Source organism: Calidris pugnax, unplaced genomic scaffold (genome assembly GCF_001431845.1).
Source record: "Calidris pugnax isolate Ruff unplaced genomic scaffold, ASM143184v1 scaffold196, whole genome shotgun sequence".
In the NCBI taxonomy this organism is placed as follows: Eukaryota; Metazoa; Chordata; class Aves; order Charadriiformes; family Scolopacidae; genus Calidris; species Calidris pugnax.
In genome coordinates, this window is record NW_015091042.1 from 5034390 (window position 1) to 5054897 (window position 20508).

Genomic DNA, 20508 nt, shown 5'->3' on the forward strand with positions numbered 1-20508 from the left:
AAATATTTGGACATCATCTGTTTTGGAATTGCAGACCAGAGAGGGGGAAGCTGCTTTGGGGGCAGCTTGGATGTCGGGTACATACGCACAGCACATTAATGCTAAAAACACAGCCCCGCGTTCTGACCGCTGTCAGCTTTAATTGTGTTTTTCCATTTGTTAAGGCCAGATATTGTGTCTTCGGAGCTGAGGAAAACTGAGAGGAACTCCATGATCGTTCTGGGGCAAAATACAAAGAATGAAAACATATGGCCTTTCTGATAACCCAAGTCAAATGGAACAAGGTAAAATAAGTAAAGCAGCATGTGTTTCTTTGTGGGTTGGGGATATTTTTTTTTGCCTTTTCTCAGCACAGTCCTGTTCCTTCATCCAGACGTGCTCCAATATGCAAAAATGGGAACAGGTCAGATTTTTGAAATTCAAATTAAATGCATTTATGCCAGCTGAGGACTGGTTCATATACTTTCATTTTAATAGTCCCCCACTTTTTTTTTTTTTTTAAATCCACAATTTAAAGGCATCTGTAGTTGTATGGGCTACTTTTTACAAAAGTACAGCAGCAAATTCATTTAGCTGCAGTCAGCCAAAAAGATTCCCAAATAACAAGCCAACCAAGAGTCTTGGGAAAGAGACAATCTGCCCATAATAATAAGACTAAAAGAGAACCAGGCTCAGCCCATGAGGGAAATACAGAGAAGCCCTTTCTGACCTCTCATACTCACCACATGCTTCTGTTTCAGAAAGGCAAGAGTGGAAACACCAACGGACACAAAACCAAGGATCCTGGGGTTACTTTGTGCAACCTGCATCCTACGGTTGTCAAGGGAGTTAACTACGGTTTGGGCGTTGGAAGGGAAAGAGGGAAGGGGGAGGTTGAGAAGGGTCTGTGGACAGATGCGTGCTCGGCTACGTACGGCTTCGCTCCTGAAACTGAAAAATACTTCTAAAAGTCAAGCCACGGATAAAAAACTACTGTTAGCATCTTGGCAACACGGCCAACAGAGACTTTTAAGCAAGATTTGGAAATTCTTCCTCCTCCTCTCCGGATTAGGAAAAGAATTACCTGAAACACTGAAGCTTTTAAGTTATCATTGCTTTCTGGGGACCTTCTCCAACTGAAATAAACTTCGCCTTTATGGGACACAGCAGCATCTAGAAGAGTGCCAGGGAGTGCCTGCCCGGTGCAGAAGCAGCTGTCGGAAGGACAATCTCCTCCCTCTGGGGTGGGGAGGTAATGAGTTGCAGTCTCTGCTTGTCCCCAACACATCTCCTCCCTCCAGAGCATCATCTGGCCAGCTTTGCCATTTTACTGGAATCCAACAGGAAAACCAAGTCTGTAAAACCAAGACTTCCTGCAAGGCCATTCCTGAATCCACCACTACCTTTTAATCCTTCTGCAGAGGCCCCTTGACTCCAGGGCTTCCCAATGCAGAAGTTGGCATCCTCTGGGCTCATGGCAGAGACCAGATCAAGGGGCACTGCAGGAATCAGCCTTTTGAGAAGCTGGGAGGTACCTCCAAGGCAACACCTGAGCTTCACCAGGCAGCCCAGCCCCTGTGCTATCCATCTTTTTGGTGGTGGTGGGGAACCAGGCTTGAATTCTTACTTTTAAGCTAAAAGTTAAGTCCCCTGGCTGTGCAGGTGGGGGCCTGGGGCTGCAGGTGGGGTAGTCACCTTGCTCTATGTATGGCTCAGCCTGTACTCTCTCTGCTGAAAAAGGCAAGAGGGCAAGCAGAGCTGCAAGGAAGCGTTATTCAAATACATACAACCCTTACAAGGGGGTATGTATACAAGCTGCATGCTACAAGGCCATGTTTGGTGGCTGCCTTATTGCCACATGCCCACCAATCTGGACTCAAGGGACATGCTTCTGAAGGTTCCATGGCTGCAGTGGTCGCTGCACACCAGCTCTTACTGGTACTAGCACAATAATTAACATACATGGAGTCAAGATTTAAATAAGCCAACTTTGCCTCTTATTAAAAGATTATACTACCCCCTAAATGTAATTACAAGGCAGTTTAAAAATCCCTCCTCAACCCAAACTTGCCTTGGAATCAAGATTTGAGAAGCTGGCAGGAGTGGATCAGCTGCAGCAGGCTTAGCCTGTCAGTAGCAGATGCTTACCCCTTGCTCACCCAGATCAGCTGGAGCCCTTGGGGTCCTCAAAACCAGAGCAGGATCTCTTCTGAGATGCAAAACACCCCAACCACACTCTCCCAGGGCAGCTATAGGTTGCAGGGGTGAGTGAAGGCAGCAGCCCAGGCCTGGTACTCCAATACTCAAAAGGGCTGTTATTAAGCACCTCCAGAAAGGAAAAAAAAACAAAACAAAAACCCCACAAACCCCAATTTAAAAAAAAAATATAAAAATGGTCTGTGCTAACTCAAAGTTAGCACCCTAAAGTAGGTGCTGTGTTCAATATTTCAGATGTAGCTGCTGCAGGACTTGGTTATTCACTGTATATCTTGCTAGCTTCATCCAAAGCTAGAAAGATTTATAACTTGATTATTCTGTGAATAGTCTGTATATCTCCATAAATACAGGGGACTAAAATCCTGCATTAACTTACACCCTCCATTATCCCTCGAGCTTTACAGAGACTGTAAGGAATGTGAATCAATGCAAACTGATTTAAAGTGTTTTAAGACATAGCATCATGAACCGGTATTCCCCACCACCTCCATTCATATTATAGGCTTATTGGTTTGTTTGTTTAAACTAAAATGAACTAGCACTCTTTTTTATTACAGCATTATATGAAATATATTCATGTATTTTCAGAAATAAATATATTTATAACGTGTAACATACTGTATAGTTCTCCACTCCAGGATGCATTGTAACACAAGCATAAGAAATTTAATAAAAGCATCACCATTATAGTAATCATTCCCAGATATTTTATTAAAAAACACCTGGGTTGTAGTATAGCAACTGCCACACATTTAAGGTTTCAGGTGAGAACAGCTGGTCGAGAAAGGAATTGTTACCTCCGAGCTTTGAAAGAACTTCTTTAGCTCTGGCGAGGAAGCGGGTTTGTTCTTTTGAGGCTGGTGCTGTTCTCCGAGACCCAGAGGGTGAGGAGAGCCTTTGGAAAGTTCAGGTACAGCTGAGTGTGGATGTTCACTCCAAGCAGCCCTTCGTTGGGTGCTGTTGCTGGGCTTTGCTTCCAAAGCTCCAAGCGTGGATGTTCACTCCGAGAAGCCCTGTGTTAGGTGTTGTTGCTTCCAAAGCTGGAGAGTGGCTGGACACGGGAGGGCAGCACACACCACCTCCAAAGGCTTCACCCATTCCACCGCCACGGAAAGGGTGAAGACACTGGGGACAAAGTGTGCTGATGCTCAGCATCGGGGTTTCTTTCTCAAAATCTGCTAATTCATTCATTAGCAGCACTGGCACGTTCCACCGCCACGGAAAGGGTGAAGGCACTGGGGACAAAGCGTGCTGATGCTCAGCATCAGGGTTTCTTTCTGAAAATCTGCTAATTCATTCATTAGCAGCACTGGCAGGTGCTGGCTGGCCTCAGGGCTCCTTCTCCTCGGCTTCTCCTTCATTCACAGCCCACAGCAGCCTCCTGGACACAGCTGCTTTCCTTCACCTGCAGGAGTCTAAGCCAACATCTGTAGCAACCCACACCACCTTTAGTTCAGCTGTGTAACCAGGCAGCATGGAGCTAAGTTAAAAAGAGGGTGCTGACAAGAGAAATCACACGCACTTACTCCAAATACAGTGAAGGAGAAAAGTCAATGAGACCCAACTAAAGAAGGTAGAGGCTTAGAAAGAAACCCAAAAGCCAGAAATCCACCTGTGAAGGTAGAAGGAAAAGAGTACACATCTGCAGGAAAAAACTGCAGAACAAAGCAGCAACGAAGCCCTGGTGGAGAAAGAGAACAGGCTACGTCCTAGGACAACACACCAGAGGAGGAAGCCTCCATGTTGCCTGGGTTTCGCCTTGTGGCAGTGCTTCACACAGGCACCTCGCACCCCACTGCTGTTTGTGCCCTTCTCCTCCTGCTGGGGACCAAACGGTGAGCTTTAAGCACTGGATCATAGAATGGTTTGGGTTGGAAGGGACCTTCAAGACCATCTAGTTCCAACCCTCCTGCCCTGGGCAGGGACACCTCCCACCAGACCAGGTTGCTCCAAGCCCCATCCAGCCTGGCCTTGAACCCCTCCAGGGATGGGACAGCCACAGCTTCTCTGTGCAGCCTGTTCCAGTGTCTCACCACCTTCACAGCAAAGAATTTCTTCCTGAGATCTAGTCTAAATCCCCCTCTTCCAGTTTAAAACCGTTCCCTCTCAGCTCATGGCTCCCCTCCCTGATCAAGAGTCCCTCCCCATCTCTCCTGGAGCCCCTTTAGGGACTGGAAGGCTGCTTTTAGGTGTGCCCAGAGCCTTCTCTTCTCCAGGCTGAACAACCCCAACTCTCTCAGCCTCTCCTCATAGCAGAGGTGCTCTGATCATCGAGAAGACTCCTCACAGAGTGGGTAAAGGAATTAACTTCACTTCTCCGCTCACCTACCTCCACTTATCACTGCATGTGCCCTGTGCTAAGCAGCAGGTCCATCACAGCAGGATGAAATTCAGCTCCACACCAGAAGGAACAATCCCTGCAGGGGAATCTACCTGATCCCCAGAGGTCCCTGCCACTTTGGAGCAGTTCAGTAACCCCACAGAGGGCAGCAGGGACTTTCCTTTTCACCCCTTCTGCCTCCACACAGGTATCTAAGCTCTCCAAGCAAATATTTTTGCCTGCTTTACTGAGGCATGGGAAGAATCCAGCAGCAGCCAGGAAGGTGTTGAGATCTTGGCTAACACACACACACACACACATCATTAAGGACAGTGCCAGAGCACCCTGCCTAGTGTACTGGAAAGGTGTGGTCTATATTGCTCCTTTAATTGCCCAGTTAATTAACATTAAAGACAGCTGCTAAAGACTTGTCATAAGGCACATTATGAGTATACACCCTGCTTTCTCAGGCAGAGCTCCACCTGCATCAAGGCCATTTCGTTGCCAGAGGCACTCCCTCAAGGAGGAGGCTGTTTTGACCTATCTCCAGCTGATGGTTTCTCCAGCCTGTGACCTCCTTCACACTCCCACCCTAGAACCTGAGGAGCCTTATCTTCTTCTGATTAGATTTTAAAAGCAGGCCAGACTGAGGGCACTGGTTATTCTGGAAGTAATGCAGTTTCTGCTAGAAAAATAAAAACATTGTAAGATGATTCCTGAAACTTCTTGTTAGAGCAAGAGAGGAATTAAAAAGTAGTTCCCACCACCTGTTAACACCTTCCAATCACACAGTATTGGCAGAAGCCAATTGAATAGAACAGTATCTGCTACCCCAAGCAAGATACTGTTCAGTTCTTTGCTTCCATGTATATAAGAGCTACTCTTCCCCTTGACAGACCCCTAAAGCAGTATGATTTAGACTACTCCCCTGTCTTTTAACAGGGAGAATTTCTAATCTATTTCAAGGAGGGAAAAAAGAGAAAACCCATATTTTTTCCTTCCCCTCAAACGTACTTGCTCAAAGACTCTCCATCAGCTATAAAGGGATCTCAGTGTGAGCGCAAGCACCAGCCTGAGCAGCAAAGGGGGTTGTGGAGCCCCTTTCCCCCCCTCCACCACCAGAAGAGGTTTGCTTGATTGCTTTTGCCCAGGACCTGAAGAAGCTGAAAATAATCCTGCTCAGCTGCTGTGACTGACCACACCACACTGAACCACTCCTGATGCTCTTAAGTTTTATTTCTCATCTCAAAAAAAGCACATCCATGTCACTGTTGTGCCAACAGTGGTGTCAAATTAGCTTTCATCTGAGAGCTTTGAAGACTCCTAACTGTCTGCTCTCACATGAAGGTTTAAGAATAATCTTTAAATCAAGTTTTAATATTTTCCTGAAGTTCAAACCACCCAGGCCCTTTGATTTTTTTATTTCAGTTGGAATGAAGTTTCCAAGTTCTCATCATACAGGAAAAAATTCCCACCTGCCCTTTTTTTTGTGTTTGTTTCCAGAGCTAGAGAGGTAGGTTTATGTACAACATCATTAGGAAGGCCCATTTGTGTAGTGCTTCACCATCCCTGCTTTTGAGTCCTGCCACATGAACACAGCCCTGACTTATCTACTGAGCTCAGGGGCGAGTGGGCAATTCCCAGCTTCTCTCCACAGTCAGATACCAGCTCTGCATCCCCAAAGGAGAAGCAGCTGTAGGATTTGCTTTCAATGAGTTTTGCTGCACTTCTACTCAGTGCTTGAGAGGAGGCACACTGAGTGCTTTTGAAGGCCACCTCAGCCACTGACAGAAGTGCAGACACCACCCAGCATCACACTGGTCTCAGTCTGCAGCTTCCTGGGAGCCCAGGCTATGATGAGGACTCCTTAACAGCAAGAGGCAGTTAACACCAATCCCAGAGCAGAATAACAGCCAGAAAAAGAGACAGATTCAAAGAAACAGCTTTTGGAAAGCTCTCTCACAGCCATCAGGATTATTTTTGTCCTGCAAACAAAGGTTTACAGCCAGGGTCCCTGACAGTTCTGTTCCATGCCAGGGAGAAGGAGTCCCAGAGCCCAGGTGGGTTTGACAGCCACTTTATTGCAATACATTGATTTCATGCGTTACAGGCACCTTCCTTTGCCACAGCACAGTGACCACAAGCACCACACACAAGGCTGCCCCAGTTGCCACAGCAGCAAACATCAGAGCCCAGGGGGCTGCAGCTGCTCCTGTGGGGGGAGAAAAGCCCCAGTTAACACTCCTCCACTAAGGAACAGGGATGCCCTAAGGGCTCAGTCTTTCTGCTGGGAAAGACTTAGACCAGTCCCCTTCCCCAGCCTAGCTATGCTGGGCTGGCACCCTTACCAAGGCCATCCTGGGCTGTGTCCCATCTTAACTCATCCTGGAGGAAAATCACAGGGCCTTCACTGGAGACATGGGAGGCAGCATCCTGAAGAGGATGCTCAGCGCTCCTTTTACCCCCTACAGAGCAATATGAAGGTTTTTGGTGAGAAGACATATAGAATCCTAGGATTGTCTAGGTTGGAAGGGACCTTTAAGATGAGAGTCCAACCATCAACCCAACGCTGACAAAACCCATCACTAAACCACATCCCCCAGCACCATGTCTACCCATCTTTTAAATACCTCCAGGGATGATGATTCCACCACTTCCCTGCGCAGCCTGTTCCAATGCTTGATAACCCCTTCAGGTGTAGAAATTTTTCCCTAATACTCAATCTAAACCTCTCCTGGCACAACTTGAGGCCATTTCCTCCTGTCCTGTCACTGACAGGAAACTTTGTCCAGGTCAGGCTTTCAAAACTTGAGAAGGCCAAGCCTTCCATGCGAGTCAACACAGAACTAGGAGCCTATGAAGACCTCTGCCTTTTTGGCATAAGGGCAAGGGCCCTTCCTCAGTGAAAAGGAGCACAAAGTGCCTTGTCAAGCTGTCCATGGCTTGAGGGAATTAGTCCATAGCCTACATGTCCCCCTAGCCCCCAACTTGGAGGGTAGACCCTTGTCGCCCCTTTGGATGGGGATAGCAGGAAGGCTAAGGCACTTACTGGCTCTAGCAGGACAAGTGGTGGTGCAGGACTCCTGTACAGACCGGTGGCACACTGAGGCACTGCAGTGCAGGTACACCTAGAAAGAACAGGAGACAGCCTGGAATCACTCAGGCAGTGTCTGGGGACAGGCAATATCCTGGTGTGGGTGACCTGACCCTGGCCAGCAGCCAAGCACCCATACAGCTACTTCCTCACTCCCTCTACCCCAGCAGGGTGGGGAGAGAATAAGAGCAAAAACAAGAAAAGCCATGGCTGGAGAGATAAAGAAAGTTTGATATGTGAAGGAGAAGGGGAGAGGGAAGAACAAAACCAAAGCAGAAGTGATGCAAAAGGCAAAATACCCACCCCGCTCCCACAATGCCAACTGGTGCCCAGCCAGTCTCTGAGCATCAGCTACATTGGAAGACAAAATTCTCAAGTGTTTATTGCCAAGCAGGACATCATACAGCACAGAATGAATTTGGGTCAGCTGTCCCAGCTGTGTTCCCTCACACCTTCTACCCACTGGGGGCTGAGAAACAGCAGAGCAAGGAGAAAAGGACCTTGCTGCCGAGCACACACTATTCAGCAAATAGATAGGACCATTGGTGTGTTATCAACGCTGTTTTAGCCACACATCCAAACCCACAGCACTATATGGGCTGCTATCAGGAGGGTTAACTCCATCCCAGCCAGATCCAGTGCACCTGGTCAGCAAAGGGAGAAGGCAGAAGGATCTCTTTGGCTTGCTCCACATATAGGCTGTAGCCTTGGAGCCCTCTGCTGTCTGCTGCAAGGCAGCTTTGATACCTTTACTACACACCTTCAAACTCAGATCTGGCCTTACAGCACCTCTCCCTGACACCTGGGACACAGCTGTCCAAGCACCACTGCCCTGCGACCGCCGCTAGGTACAGCTGGGACCAGTTTTGAGTATTAATTGATCCCAGTACAAGGCATGGTGAACTTCATGTTACTTAACTGCTCAGAAGCTCATGAGATTAAGATCCCAGATGCTTCCCAGCTACCAAAAGCTATTTCCAAGTCATTTTGGCCAAGAAATTTAGGTTAGAAAATATTGATTAGCATAATTAGAGCACACACCCTAAGCTAGATCAACAAAGCAGCTTAGGCAGCAATTTAGCACTTGCTTTAAGTAGACCTACCCTTTTCAGTAGTCTCATTTTCTGTCACACCCTTCCAGTGACACATCTTACCTTTATCACATTTGTCTCAAGGAATAAAGAGTTTCTTGTTTCAACCTCTCCTGAAACAGGAGGGGATTTTCCTATTCTTTCCCCCCCAAACCCCAAAGGCCAAGAGTTTTGAAGTGCTTCTTATTGCTCACATGTTACTTGTCTTCAGTAGGAAGCTGGGCAACCAGGACAGGATCTTACCAGTCCAGAGAGCATCTCTTGGGAAGTGGAGTCCACAAAGGTGAATGTGTAGAGGGTGAAACGCTGATAATGAGAGGGGAACAGTAGTCCTGAGGCAAGACTCAGAGGCACCAGCTGTGTCCGATAGTTGTCCCCTGCATAAGGGCACCTGAGAAAAGGAGGCCAGAAGTGAAAAAAGCGCAAGACATTCCTTTGACCCGAATGTATTTACAAGTCACCTACCCATCCACCAAAACAGGCCACTGCAGCTCTTGCTGGGGATTGATACTTGGCGTGGCCCAGCAGTGGTGCAGGACCAAAACCAGATCTGGGTCTGTTCTCTGTAGGATCTTGACTTCTACATAAACAGGCTCTCTGAGAGTCTTCACAACAGGGTAGTCACTGGCAGTATAGTAGGAAGTGTAGCTTCCATCTAGGACAGGAGAAACCCAAGAGCCATTTTAGAGCAAGAATAAACAGGAAGAGGCAACATGAAAGCATCCTTTATAGCCATGACAGTAAGCTCCCACCATGGCAGAGAAGCAGCAGTGCCAGGTTCACCCATCAGTACTCCCTTATTACTCCACAGAGACCCAGAGTCCTGCACCAAGAGGCTTGATCAAGTCCTAAAAACCTCTCATACCTGAGGCAACACGCAGCTCCAAGGACAGAGGACCTGGCTGGGACACAGCAGGGAGCGGTGGCAATGTGAAGACCTGAACACTCAAGGGAATGAAGCTCCCAGTGGTGGAGTAACTACAGCGGACGTGTAACCTGGTGGGACAGGAAAACCCAGAATCAGGAAGATAAGAAAGGTCACACTGATATCTCCTTTCTCCAAGATGGCAATGTAATATCTGCTTTAATTAGTCATATCCCTAACCTTTCCTTGAACACTTCCTTTTGACAAATACTTGAAATTCTCTTCAGAGGTCAAATTTGAGTCTCCAGAGAGACTTCAGAGCTTGTGACAAGCAGGAATTTCTCTTGGGACGTGGAGCACAGCGGCACCCAGCAACACCAGCCCCAGGGTATTACCTGAAAGTGCTGTCCCTAGTGACAGAGCCAAGGTTCCCAGTCTTCACATCCCTGGATGCCACCAGCTCATTCTCGTATATGGCCTGGTCTCCAGTCATCTGCAGGAAGGTCAAGCTGGATTAATGCCAGGCTGGAGAGCAGCATTTGGCCTCTGGAAGCCTGTAGGGTGCCTCTTTAGTAGCCAAAGTCACATCAGGTTGTTCCAGGTCTGCAAGCTCCTAGTAACAGCTGTAGCTCTTACCTGAAAAGTGGTGCCACAGGCAGAGAGCGGGAACTGGTACACAATGAAGACGTCATTTCTCATGACAGGGACACAGCCAGCACTGTGTCCACTGGCCAGCTGCACAGAGTCCAGCATAAGGGGTGGCAGGGTCACATCCCGAGAGATGGCAATGGAAAACTGGCCATCTGGTGTGCAATGAGCTGTCACTGGAGGAAAAAAAAAAATATATAATCAATCAGTCTTGAGCTCAGGGAGAAAAGGGATGGAAAGGAGGCTCAAACATCACAGCAAAGCAAGGCCAGCAAGTCCTACAAGTTCTCCTGCTTGTAACTCCCCAAGCAAGCACTAAGCACAGCAAGACAAGCGCAACCAGCTCTAACAGCAACACAGATTCTTGGCCATAAACCCAGGTCTGTTGCAATACCTCCAAAACGGCCAGACACTTCAATAGGACAGAGTATTCTTGAAAGCCAAAAACATAGCCCTAAGCCATCTGCAGGACTGGGACACACCAATCCCGCCCTGCCAGGGAAGCAAGGAATTCTAGTTTGCAGCTCCTCCAGGAGGAGGCAAGGACAGTTGCTCGTTCTTACCTGTGTTACCAAAATAACAGGGCTTCATCCTGTCCCTAGGGTCGTAGCAGCAGCCTCGCACTTCACAGTCTCCCTGGCTGACAGGCAAGGAGGCACACAGCAGCCGGTCGTGGCTGAGGACAGCAGAACAGACACTACTGCTTGGAGCATCCAGGGCTGGAAGAAACAGCAGGAATTTGTGCAGCTAAAGCACAAAAACAGGGGGATAAAGACACAGAGGACACTGCTGGGAGGTATCCTGGTGACTCTGCACACAAACCAAGGGAAGTTAGACTCAGGTCTAACACCCAGCCTGGAGCTGGCATGGAAGCCTGCTCTGAAGGGATCTGTATTTCCCTGGAACAGAGACTCCCTCTGAAGCCATGGACAGGAGACTGGACTGTATGGGGTCTGTCAAGACATTCTGGATCAACTCTGGTAACGTGGAAAAACCGTTGTACCTAGTCTCTGGCTCAGTCCCTGAACTTGCAGGGACTCATGCAGTCAAAATATGGCTAGGAGACACAAAGAAAGTTCACCTGCTGACCATGCAAAGGAGGCACAAGTCTCCAGCAAGTTGGTGCTTTGTCCAAACCCGTCTCTAGGGAATCTTCTGCACAGCTGTTAAGTCCCCTTTCCAAGCCCCAGACTGAGTAGAAACAGCCATCTAAAAGGAAGGGCGCTCACCACCACAAAATACAAGCAGGGTTTCCTAAGGAGCTGTCAGAGTCTTACCAGGAAGGTCCACAGGGCACCTGAGCAACTTCTCTTCATGAAGAACCTTTTGACCAGCATCATCTGTTCCTTCAAGCCCAACCAGCATGAGATAATTGCCATCCTAGGGGAGGTCCATACCAGTCAGGTCTCCAGCAAGTTGGTGCTTTGTCCAAACCCGTCTCTAGGGAATCTTCTGCACAGCTGTTAAGTCCCCTTTCCAAGCCCCAGACTGAGTAGAAACAGCCATCTAAAAGGAAGGGCGCTCACCACCACAAAACACAAGCAGGGTTTCCTAAGGAGCTGTCAGAGTCTTACCAGGAAGGTCCACAGGGCACCTGAGCAACTTCTCTTCATGAAGAACCTTTTGACCAGCATCATCTGTTCCTTCAAGCCCAACCAGCATGAGATAATTGCCATCCTAGGGGAGGTCCATACCAGTCAGGTCAGCCAGAGCAACCGCAGCCACAGTCCCAGCAGAACCCCTATGGTCACTTACCCATTCAAAGACATAACAGCCAGTATAGGAGACCAAGACTTTCCTGGAGCCATCTGGAGTCCCAGATACCATGAGTCCACAGTCAGAGTCATTCTGCAGAACATGTGCCTTCCCCTCAGTATCTAGGGAAAGAGAAGACCACAGCAGAGGCTCCAGCATCCCACATTGAAGATGGGGTCCACTACAATCCTACCTTTCTGTAGGAAACAAGGCCCCAGCCAATATTAGGGTCTGGGCCAGCAAGGGTGTATGAAGGAACCCAGCAGCCAAGACTATCTAGATCCAGGCACAGCACTCCACCAAAACCCTTGACTGCTGGGTCATATAAACAGCCCCTGGTTACACAAAGTGCACTGAAGCAACACTTCACATCAAAACCTTCCCCTTTCTCCTCATTCCAAGCATGCCTCTGCCCTGTGCAAAAACACAGCAGAAAAAAAGCCTCTTGATACCACCCTCACTTACCCCAAGTGGTCAGCACAAAGGAAGCATTCCCTTCCCAGCCTGGAGGTAAGGTGAGCTGCAGGCTTTCATGGCCACAAGCCAGCAGGTTGGGATCAGAAAAAACACTACCCCAAGCCCCCACAGTCAAAACAAGGGGACCAAGAAACCCCCAGAAGAGCATAGCTCCAAACACAGCCCTAGACTGCCCTGCAACACCCATCCTGCTCTCTGGCTAATGACCATGAAGCAGCTGCTCCATGTCTTGCCCTTTTAAATTGTGGAGCCAGCTGGGATCAGAAATTCCCAAAGTGTCCAGGTGGACCCAGCCCAGCAGTTTAACACCTTCCATTGCCCTCACCTGGCTCTGAACCCATCACAGTCTGCTTGCACCCTTTGAAGAAAATCACAGGGCAGGAGCTCAGCTTATGTCAGGAGATGTGTGTGTATTCATATCACTAAGCTGAGAGGAACTCATCTGCGCAATTTATTGTAGAGCCCCAGGAGGGTCTCCAAACCCTTTTTTATCACCCTGAGTTCTTCCCACTGCTGGCCCATCCAGGAGATCCAGCTGCTTTCCCCCATGTACCCTGCTGCTGCTCTAACTGCTCATTACACTGCATGGGCGAAAAAAGCTGAGAGATAACGCTCTTTTGATCTTTTAAAGGAGCCACTGCTTCAAATGCCAGACACAGGGTACTGACATATAAGCACAGAAATAACCCCTCCACATGAAATCTGTGGAAAACTATGGAGCTCAGAAGGCTTTGCACACCTGCAAGGAGATGATTCCCCTTGAACTCTCCTGGCTGTGGACTACAGCCCCATTTGCAGTGCAGGACTGTTCCAGGCATGGATACCAGGCTGGCAGGACCATATGCTCTGTGTGACCCCCAAGAACTGGCAGGCAGGCCCCCAAGGTGGGCCTGACACACAGGTAAAGGGAGCCTCAGTGATCCCAGAGAAAGCTCCACCTGCCACTGCATCATGTCCCATGTAGAGCCTTCTCCCTAGCCAGACAAGAGGCTACAGCATCCACACTGAGTCCATACAGATGTCCATCATTCCATACAGATGTTTCTGTATTCAGGCAAAGGAGGTGTGAAGGTCTTCACACTGTGGCAGGGGTGATGCACACATAGCTTGTGCGTGCCTTTTTGTGCCCTGCTTTTTGCAGCAGGAGCGCTGGCATAGCCTGTGCCATCGTGGTCTCTTGTAACCCGCTTATTTCTTTGGGACTAGATCATCACACACATCCCAGCGCGGGTTAGATGAGTAGGATTGCTAATCTTGACCCTTAATAATGCACTTCCATTGGTAGCCACCCACACTCCTGCTCTCAGCAGACTCTCCATCTCCTGGATGTCTGCACAGCAGCACGTTTGCCCCTCCGGCCATCATCATGCATGGGTCATAGCTGAGTCCAAGGGAGATGTTTCCTCAGCTCTTCCACCTTAGCCCACAGCCCGTCTTTCCTCTCCAGCTCTACAGGATGCTGTGATCCCAGCTGGGTGAAGAACATCACTGTGGCTAACCCAGTGCACTGCTTATTTCACATACCAACCAGGAGGGATGTTCTGCAACGAAGGAGACCTTTTCAGCTGCTCTGCACAGTAGGGGCTGAAGCAAATGGATCTCAACAGGCTGCCTGTGTGGCTGCTGTTTAGGGGCACACATGAATCAAATGTGCTTGTCCCCGGACCTGCCTGGGCACCGGGCAGCCACGGTGGAGAGGGACCTGGGGAAAACATTTGGACTTTGGCAGGGAGGGAGGCTTCATCTCAGTAGAAGCTTGTGCCAAGCCAGTTTGTCCAAATCTCACCACCCCTGTGTGACTGCTGAATACTTCATTCCACTGTGCTTTCTGCTGATAATTGGGTAAACAATAACAAATAAACAAAGTACTTTGGAGCTATAAAGATAGCTTTCCTTACACTTTAACCCGCCCATACTTTGTTTATGCTGACAGGAAAAATGCCTACAGCTACTTGAAGAACAACTCCGTGTGAAACAAGAGTGGGACTGCTGTAGGTCCCCCAAGAAATACCTGTGCTGAGAATGGTTTCAGGGAAGTGCCCTTTGCTAATTTCTACACACGCACACACTTGACAGCTGTGGAGATGGGAGGCAATTAAAGTAAGCCTGAAATTAATGGAAACTAAATGTGTTGTTTGGCAGAAGTTGTGAAAGCAGCCTGGCTGCGAGGAAACAGGCAGGTCTCGAAAAAGACAAAGTTACAACACTGGTAGCCTTTATTTGAATATCCCTACTAGGTGCCTCCAACTAACTTAAAACCAAAGTTCCTGTTGAAGACGACGAGGAGAGGACTTGCATCTGGCTTTCCTGAACTTTCACATGGATGGAGAGGACAGACCATTCCTGTCTACTCTTAGCATCAGCAAATACAAGCGAGTCCTCAGAAAACCCTTGAAAACTGTCACATGAAAAGGTCCATCCTTTCCTACAGGGAAGGTCTTAGTGACCAGTCTCATGGGGTTTGCTCCCTTGAAAATCCCCAGAGGGCCTGCCAGGGTGGCGGGAATATTTGGAATATAGTGATTTTATCCCAATAACAATGAGAAATCTCAAAAGTATTCCTACTTCTGGGGCTTTTGCCCAAAGTATGTGGCAACCTGTGAGGCAGAGCTAAGAAGTGAGCCCTCGTCCCCAGGAAGAAGGGAACTGCACAGGGAAGGTGGTAAGGTAATGAGCTCTGACAGCAAACTCCCATGAACTCCACTTTCACCACGTGGAAGATCCCAGAGCTACATGAACTCCCATGAACTGTCCTGGCAACATCTGAGCTGATGCAGGAGGTCAGGTCAGCAGATAAGTAACTAGCCCAAACTTGTGGGAAATTCAGTTTTTCCATGAAAGTATCAAGTACGGGCCTTTGAGAAGTGAAATGACATTAAAAAGAACAACTAGAAAGAGAGCAAGAACTCATGGGGAAGCTACAGAACCTTCTGTTGAGGTGTCACAGCTGAGGAGAGACAGAGGGATATGGCCAAACTGATCAAGCTGAGCACAGGCTTGCCTGAGGGTCCACAGCCCTGAGGGTCCTTTCAACCTGCCGTTGCCACTGCTGGTGGGACGTCACAGGTACACAGACCCTGGTGTGATCTTGGGCAGGAAGCCTCCAGCTCTTTGGAAAGTCCTTGCAACACAACAGACATGCTCTGCAGTCTACCAGAGCACCTCTGGCCCTTCCAGGGGAGCAGTTCTTCATATCAGAAATAGGAACCTGTATGTGCCAGCATCCAGCAGTAGTTGGGTGGGCTTCTTTGGTCATTGAAAGGATTAGTTGCCAGGTTACACTAAATGATGCCCAGTGCAGCCTTGTCTCAGCTTGGGAAGCCATTGCCCAGAAACCCTCTCAACTTCTTGATTTCTCTCATGTCTTCTTCTCTCACTCTTTCCTCTAGGAGATCTCAAAGAGGTCAGTGTCTCCAGCACTAGTCCCCTTCTCTTATGTCTTTTTCTTATCTCTCCCAGCAAGTCCCTTCTGGTCTATTGTGATGTCTGGAGACCTTTCTGTGCTTCCCAGAGGGATATTTTATGCTTTCCTCTCTTGTGAGGCCAGGCACCTCTAGGGAGAAAGACTGAGACACTTGCTGTACACTGAGGAGAACACCTCAGTATGCTTTTTGGCACATCACACACAGTGCAAACTCCACTGTGTGTGTCAGGAAGACTTCAGGAACAAGACTGGATGGCTCACCCCACTGAGAGCTTGTACAATTAAAACCAAAGAACAGAAACCCTAAATAGCACTGAAGTACTTCAAAGATGCTTTTGGGTCGGTGAACTTCCAGGAGCTTCTCAGTAAAAGATTGTGCCCATAGCATGATCTCTTTAACAGTAAACTTTAGGTGACACAAAACAAGTTTGAGGAACTATACATTTCTCTACCTCAGTTGGCTTCCGCAGTTGTCTGAGACAAGGCGTGTCTTTGATGGCCAAATAACACTGAGAGAAGTCCCAGTTTCATAACACGGGGCAGTCTAACAAGTGATTGACTGCAAATATTGACTAAGTCAGCCACGTGACTCCAAGCCTGCTGTTGAGTTAGCATAGCTACCATAGCTAACAAAGCCCTTCTGTATATAAATTTGGGCTCCGCCAGCTGAAGTCAGTCCCTTGTGAGCTGCAGAAGCAAATGGAGCTCCTGGGAGCAGCCACCGTTGTCCTCCTGGTTTGTGTTGCTTGCCTGATCTCTGTCGCAGCATGGAAAGGGAGGTCGGGAAAGGGGAAGATGCCTCTAGGACCAGCTCCCCTTCCCATCCTAGGTAATGTGCTGCAGGTGAAACCAAAGGACTTGGCCAGAACTCTCCAGAAGGTAAGGCTGCTTGCTGCTTCTTCTCTCTTACTTTCTTCTGTGGGCAGGGAATGTGTGGGACCTGTGCACGGGGACAACCTGTGGGCATAGCTAGATGAGTGGCAATCCCAGAGGAGCAGAAAAGCCATGAGGATCTCAGCTGCTCACCCTCATTGCTGTTGCCATTGTTGCTGGTGACTGGGAACCCTCTGCACACCCACATTTATCAGGAGAGCTCCAAACCTTGATCTGTGAGGCTGCACTGCCTGTGGTGGGATGCAGCAGCAAGGCCACTTCTCAGCTCCTCCTCCCTCTCTGCCCCATGGCCATGCTCTCTCTTGCATTTTGACAGCTCAGCGAAGAGTATGGACCAGTGTTCACAGTGCACCTGGGCTCTGACCCAGTGGTGGTGCTGCATGGACATGATGTGGTGAAAGAAGCCTTGATTGACCGTGCGGACGAGTTTGCTGCGAGAGGACACATGCCAATAGGAGACAGGGCCAACAATGGATTAGGTACGTTTGCTGAGTGGAGCTCCTTCCAAGGAGCAGGGTAGGGCTGAGGCTTCATTTGGCAGATTTGGGATGGAGTGCACCATGCCCGAGGGAAGACTGTGGTGAGTCGGTAGTCTTCAGGAGGTGGAGAAGGGAAGCCAGAATAGGTAGGTTGTAATTGCGGCCTTCCACCTCCCAAAGAAGGAACTATGGAGATGGAGTCAGATTGATCTCACTGATAGGCAGTGATGGGCAATTGGCAACAGCCAGCAGCTGCAGCAAGGAAAATCATGTGCAGATGGTATGAGTGATGAATTGTTCACATGGATGTTAGGTATATGGTGGAGAAGGCCAAAAGCCAGCAGTTGGACTAAGTACTCCTACAGCTTGTCTCCAAAACACAGTAGTCTATGACATGACCATGTCAGTGCTCTCCGCGGGACAGGACTCACTGTCTCTGTGAGTCTCTGTTCATCTCCCACCCACAACACCCAAAACAGGTCCTCTCTCTTCCTTCTTGCTCTGCAGGGATTATTTTTAGCAACAATGAGGAGTGGTTACAAGTCCGGCGTTTTGCTCTCAGCACTCTGCGCAACTTTGGAATGGGGAAGAGGAGCATTGAAGAGAGGATCCATGAGGAAACTGAGCACTTGCTAGAAGAGATCAACAAAACAAAGGGTATGCTCCATTGCTAACATAGCTTACATTTCCAAAAAAAGGATCATATCAAGGGAGCCCATGCCTGGAGCATAGACTTGAAGTTTGCATGTGTTTTGTCCGTGCACCAGCTGCCCTTCATTACACAACAGTAAATAATTTTGTGATCACATACCGTTCTTTTTGGAGGACCCTTCTGTGTCACTCAGAGACTGTGCTCTGGTATTTCCCCTAAAGACCAGAGCGCAGGTTACACGCAGCAGCCATAAGTAGCCAGAGTTGGATTTTGGGGTTCTTTTATGCTTTGTAACTTTTCTGAAACAACAGGAACTCCCTTTGACCCAACCTTCAAGCTGAGCTGTGCTGTCTCCAACATCATATGCTCCATCGTCTTTGGGAGACGATATGACTATAAAGATAAGAAGTTCCTGGCCCTGATGAACAACATGAACAACATCTTTGAGATGATGAACTCCCACTGGGGACAGGTACATTCAGTAGCCCTTTCATAGTGCCAACATTACCCTAGGGGAGTGGGAGGCTTGTGACCTTCCTAGATGTTTTCCTAATATCAAAGGATGGGGCAATGGTCATGTGAGGGACCTTCCTGTTTCCTTCCAGCTCTACCAGATGTTCCCAAATATCCTGGATTACCTTCCTGGACCGCACAACCAAATATTCAAAGAATTTGATGCTCTGAAAGCCTTTGTGTCAGAGGAGGTGAAGACGCACCAAGTCTCTCTAGATCCCAGCTCCCCTCAGGATTTCATTGACTGCTTCCTCAGCAAAATGCTGGAGGTAAGGAGACAGCACACAGCCCCAGCTCACCCCCAGACACACCTACGATGAGCCCCTTCCCTCTCCTAAGTAACACAGACATAAGAATGATCTCTTCCCAGGCAGCTGGGCTGTGCAGTGCGAAGACCCAACAATACCCCAGATGTTGCTGATGCCACAGCTTATAGCTCTGGCTCTGCACACTCACCAGCCAGTATATACAGCTGCTTGGTCAGCAAGACCCCCATCTGCTCTCACCAAAACACAGGGACATTTACGGTTGGGTCTTGCAGTTCTTTCACTGGAAAGCTGTTGGCAGGGTGAGGGCAACCAGGCAGCTACGTACCATCTGCTGCACAGCTTGAAAGAAGGTGTCCCTGGGGTTGTGCTTACTGCACAAAGATGGCATTGCAATGCTCCAAGTGGCTCCTGCAACCTCTCTCCCTAGGAGAAAGACAATCCCAAATCCACTTTCCACATGAAGAATCTGATAACCAGCACCTTCGACTTGTTCCTTGCTGGAACTGAGTCCACTAGCACCACTGTAAGATATGGGCTTCTGCTGCTTCTCAAATACCCAAAGATACAAGGTATGTCTGTGACCTCTTCCTCCACAGCTATTCCACTGGGCTGGATTTCGGTCTAACATCACATCCTTCTCTGAGCTTCCCTCCTCTCTCTCTCATATTTTACCCAAATGGGCAAAGTCATTGCACTTATCATTCCCCAACGGTGGCCGTTAGAGGTCCCTCAGCTTCGCTGGCATACTCATCAGCTGCACTCCCCTCATGGCCAAGGACTTGGCCGAGTCTACACCTTTAGCTCCCAGTATTCTTAGTTAGCCAAGTCCCTAGGAGGACATTCTTTCCATGGGCCACAGTGCAGCTGTGTTCTAGTCAACACCAAAACCCACAGCAATGCTCCTGTCATCTTTGATGTGTGATGTGGGGGCAGCTTAGGGCAACCTCTTTAGGGAGGTTTGGTTTCATTTACCCAATTGGTGACCTGTGCCTCTCATGACAGAGAAAGTTCAAGAAGAGATCGACCGGGTAGTGGGACGATCCCGAAAACCTTGTGTGGCTGACCGGCCCCAGATGCCCTACACAGATGCCGTGGTCCACGAAATCCAGCGCTTCATCTCCCTCATCCCCCTGAGTGTCCCTCGTGCTGTCACCAAAGACCTCCGCTTCAGAGAGTACGTCATTCCCAAGGTCAGTGGCAAGGCTGGATTATTAACTCTGTGCCCCCATCAACAGATGGTCAGGAAGATGGAAGGAAGTGGGTCATGGCAGGAGAATTTTGCCAGGAGAGGGGAAAAGAGCTTCATTCCACAGCCTTAGGTGATTTTGCTTTTTGTGGCTTCCACAAGAGAAGAACATCTACAAGTCCATTATGGTGGAACGCTAAGAGGAAGAATTAGGTGGAATGTCCCAAGACAACCAGAGTAAGGGCAGGATAAATGGTCTGAAAGTGAGAGAGACCATTCAGGAAGAGCAGCCAAGAACTGTCCCTGCTGTGACACTGAGCAGGGTCTTCCTAAAGCTGCTTCCCCAAAGGCAGGGTCCTCCCAGGGGAAACCAAAGGCACTAGTGAACTGTGTGGGGAAGCTCAGCCTGAACTTTGCAGGAGGTCGGATTAAGTCGTCCAACTCACCTCCCCTTCATATTCTGCTCTTCTCATTCTGTTACCTCAGGGCACCACAATCTATCCAGTCCTCACTTCTGTCCTCCATGACAGTAAAGAGTTTCCAAACCCACATGAGTTCAACCCTGGACATTTCTTGAACGAGAACGGCACCTTTAGGAAGAGCGAGTTCTTCATGCCCTTCTCAGCAGGTAAAGCACAGGCTTTC

General features: G+C 48.8%; 3 protein-coding genes across 6 annotated transcripts in view; 2 read left to right on the top strand and 1 right to left on the bottom strand.

The window, feature by feature from the left end:
- The window catches only part of LOC106896386, a 32244-nt gene extending 29355 nt beyond the window's left edge, over positions 1-2889 (top strand). For 2 of the 3 annotated variants that reach the window (XM_014956356.1, XM_014956359.1), the window contains exons 8-9: positions 165-284; positions 741-2889. In XM_014956356.1, the coding sequence (XP_014811842.1) occupies positions 165-261 (97 nt within the window). In that variant the 3' untranslated portion in view covers positions 262-284; positions 741-2889. The remainder of the gene's footprint in view (positions 1-164; positions 285-740) is intronic. The other variant, XM_014956358.1, reaches the window with a different exon arrangement.
- Positions 2890-6594: 3705 nt separating this feature from the next.
- LOC106896340 (zona pellucida sperm-binding protein 4-like) lies at positions 6595-12633 on the bottom strand. Its single transcript, XM_014956181.1, has 12 exons — positions 12435-12633; positions 11970-12091; positions 11789-11891; positions 10778-10933; positions 10203-10390; positions 9962-10059; positions 9567-9697; positions 9167-9356; positions 8945-9092; positions 7566-7644; positions 6865-6981; positions 6595-6728 (listed from the first exon to the last, which is right to left on the bottom strand). The coding sequence occupies exons 1-12, from the start codon at positions 12631-12633 to the stop codon at positions 6595-6597; spliced, it is 1665 nt and encodes a 554-aa protein (XP_014811667.1).
- Positions 12634-16530: 3897 nt separating this feature from the next.
- LOC106896400 (cytochrome P450 2C19-like) overlaps positions 16531-20508 on the top strand; it is a 10664-nt gene continuing 6686 nt past the window's right edge. For both annotated transcript variants that reach the window (XM_014956376.1, XM_014956375.1), the window contains exons 1-8: positions 16531-16749; positions 17081-17243; positions 17751-17900; positions 18207-18367; positions 18501-18677; positions 19105-19246; positions 19680-19867; positions 20350-20491. In XM_014956376.1, the coding sequence (XP_014811862.1) occupies positions 16570-16749; positions 17081-17243; positions 17751-17900; positions 18207-18367; positions 18501-18677; positions 19105-19246; positions 19680-19867; positions 20350-20491 (1303 nt within the window). In that variant the 5' untranslated portion in view covers positions 16531-16569. The remainder of the gene's footprint in view (positions 16750-17080; positions 17244-17750; positions 17901-18206; positions 18368-18500; positions 18678-19104; positions 19247-19679; positions 19868-20349; positions 20492-20508) is intronic.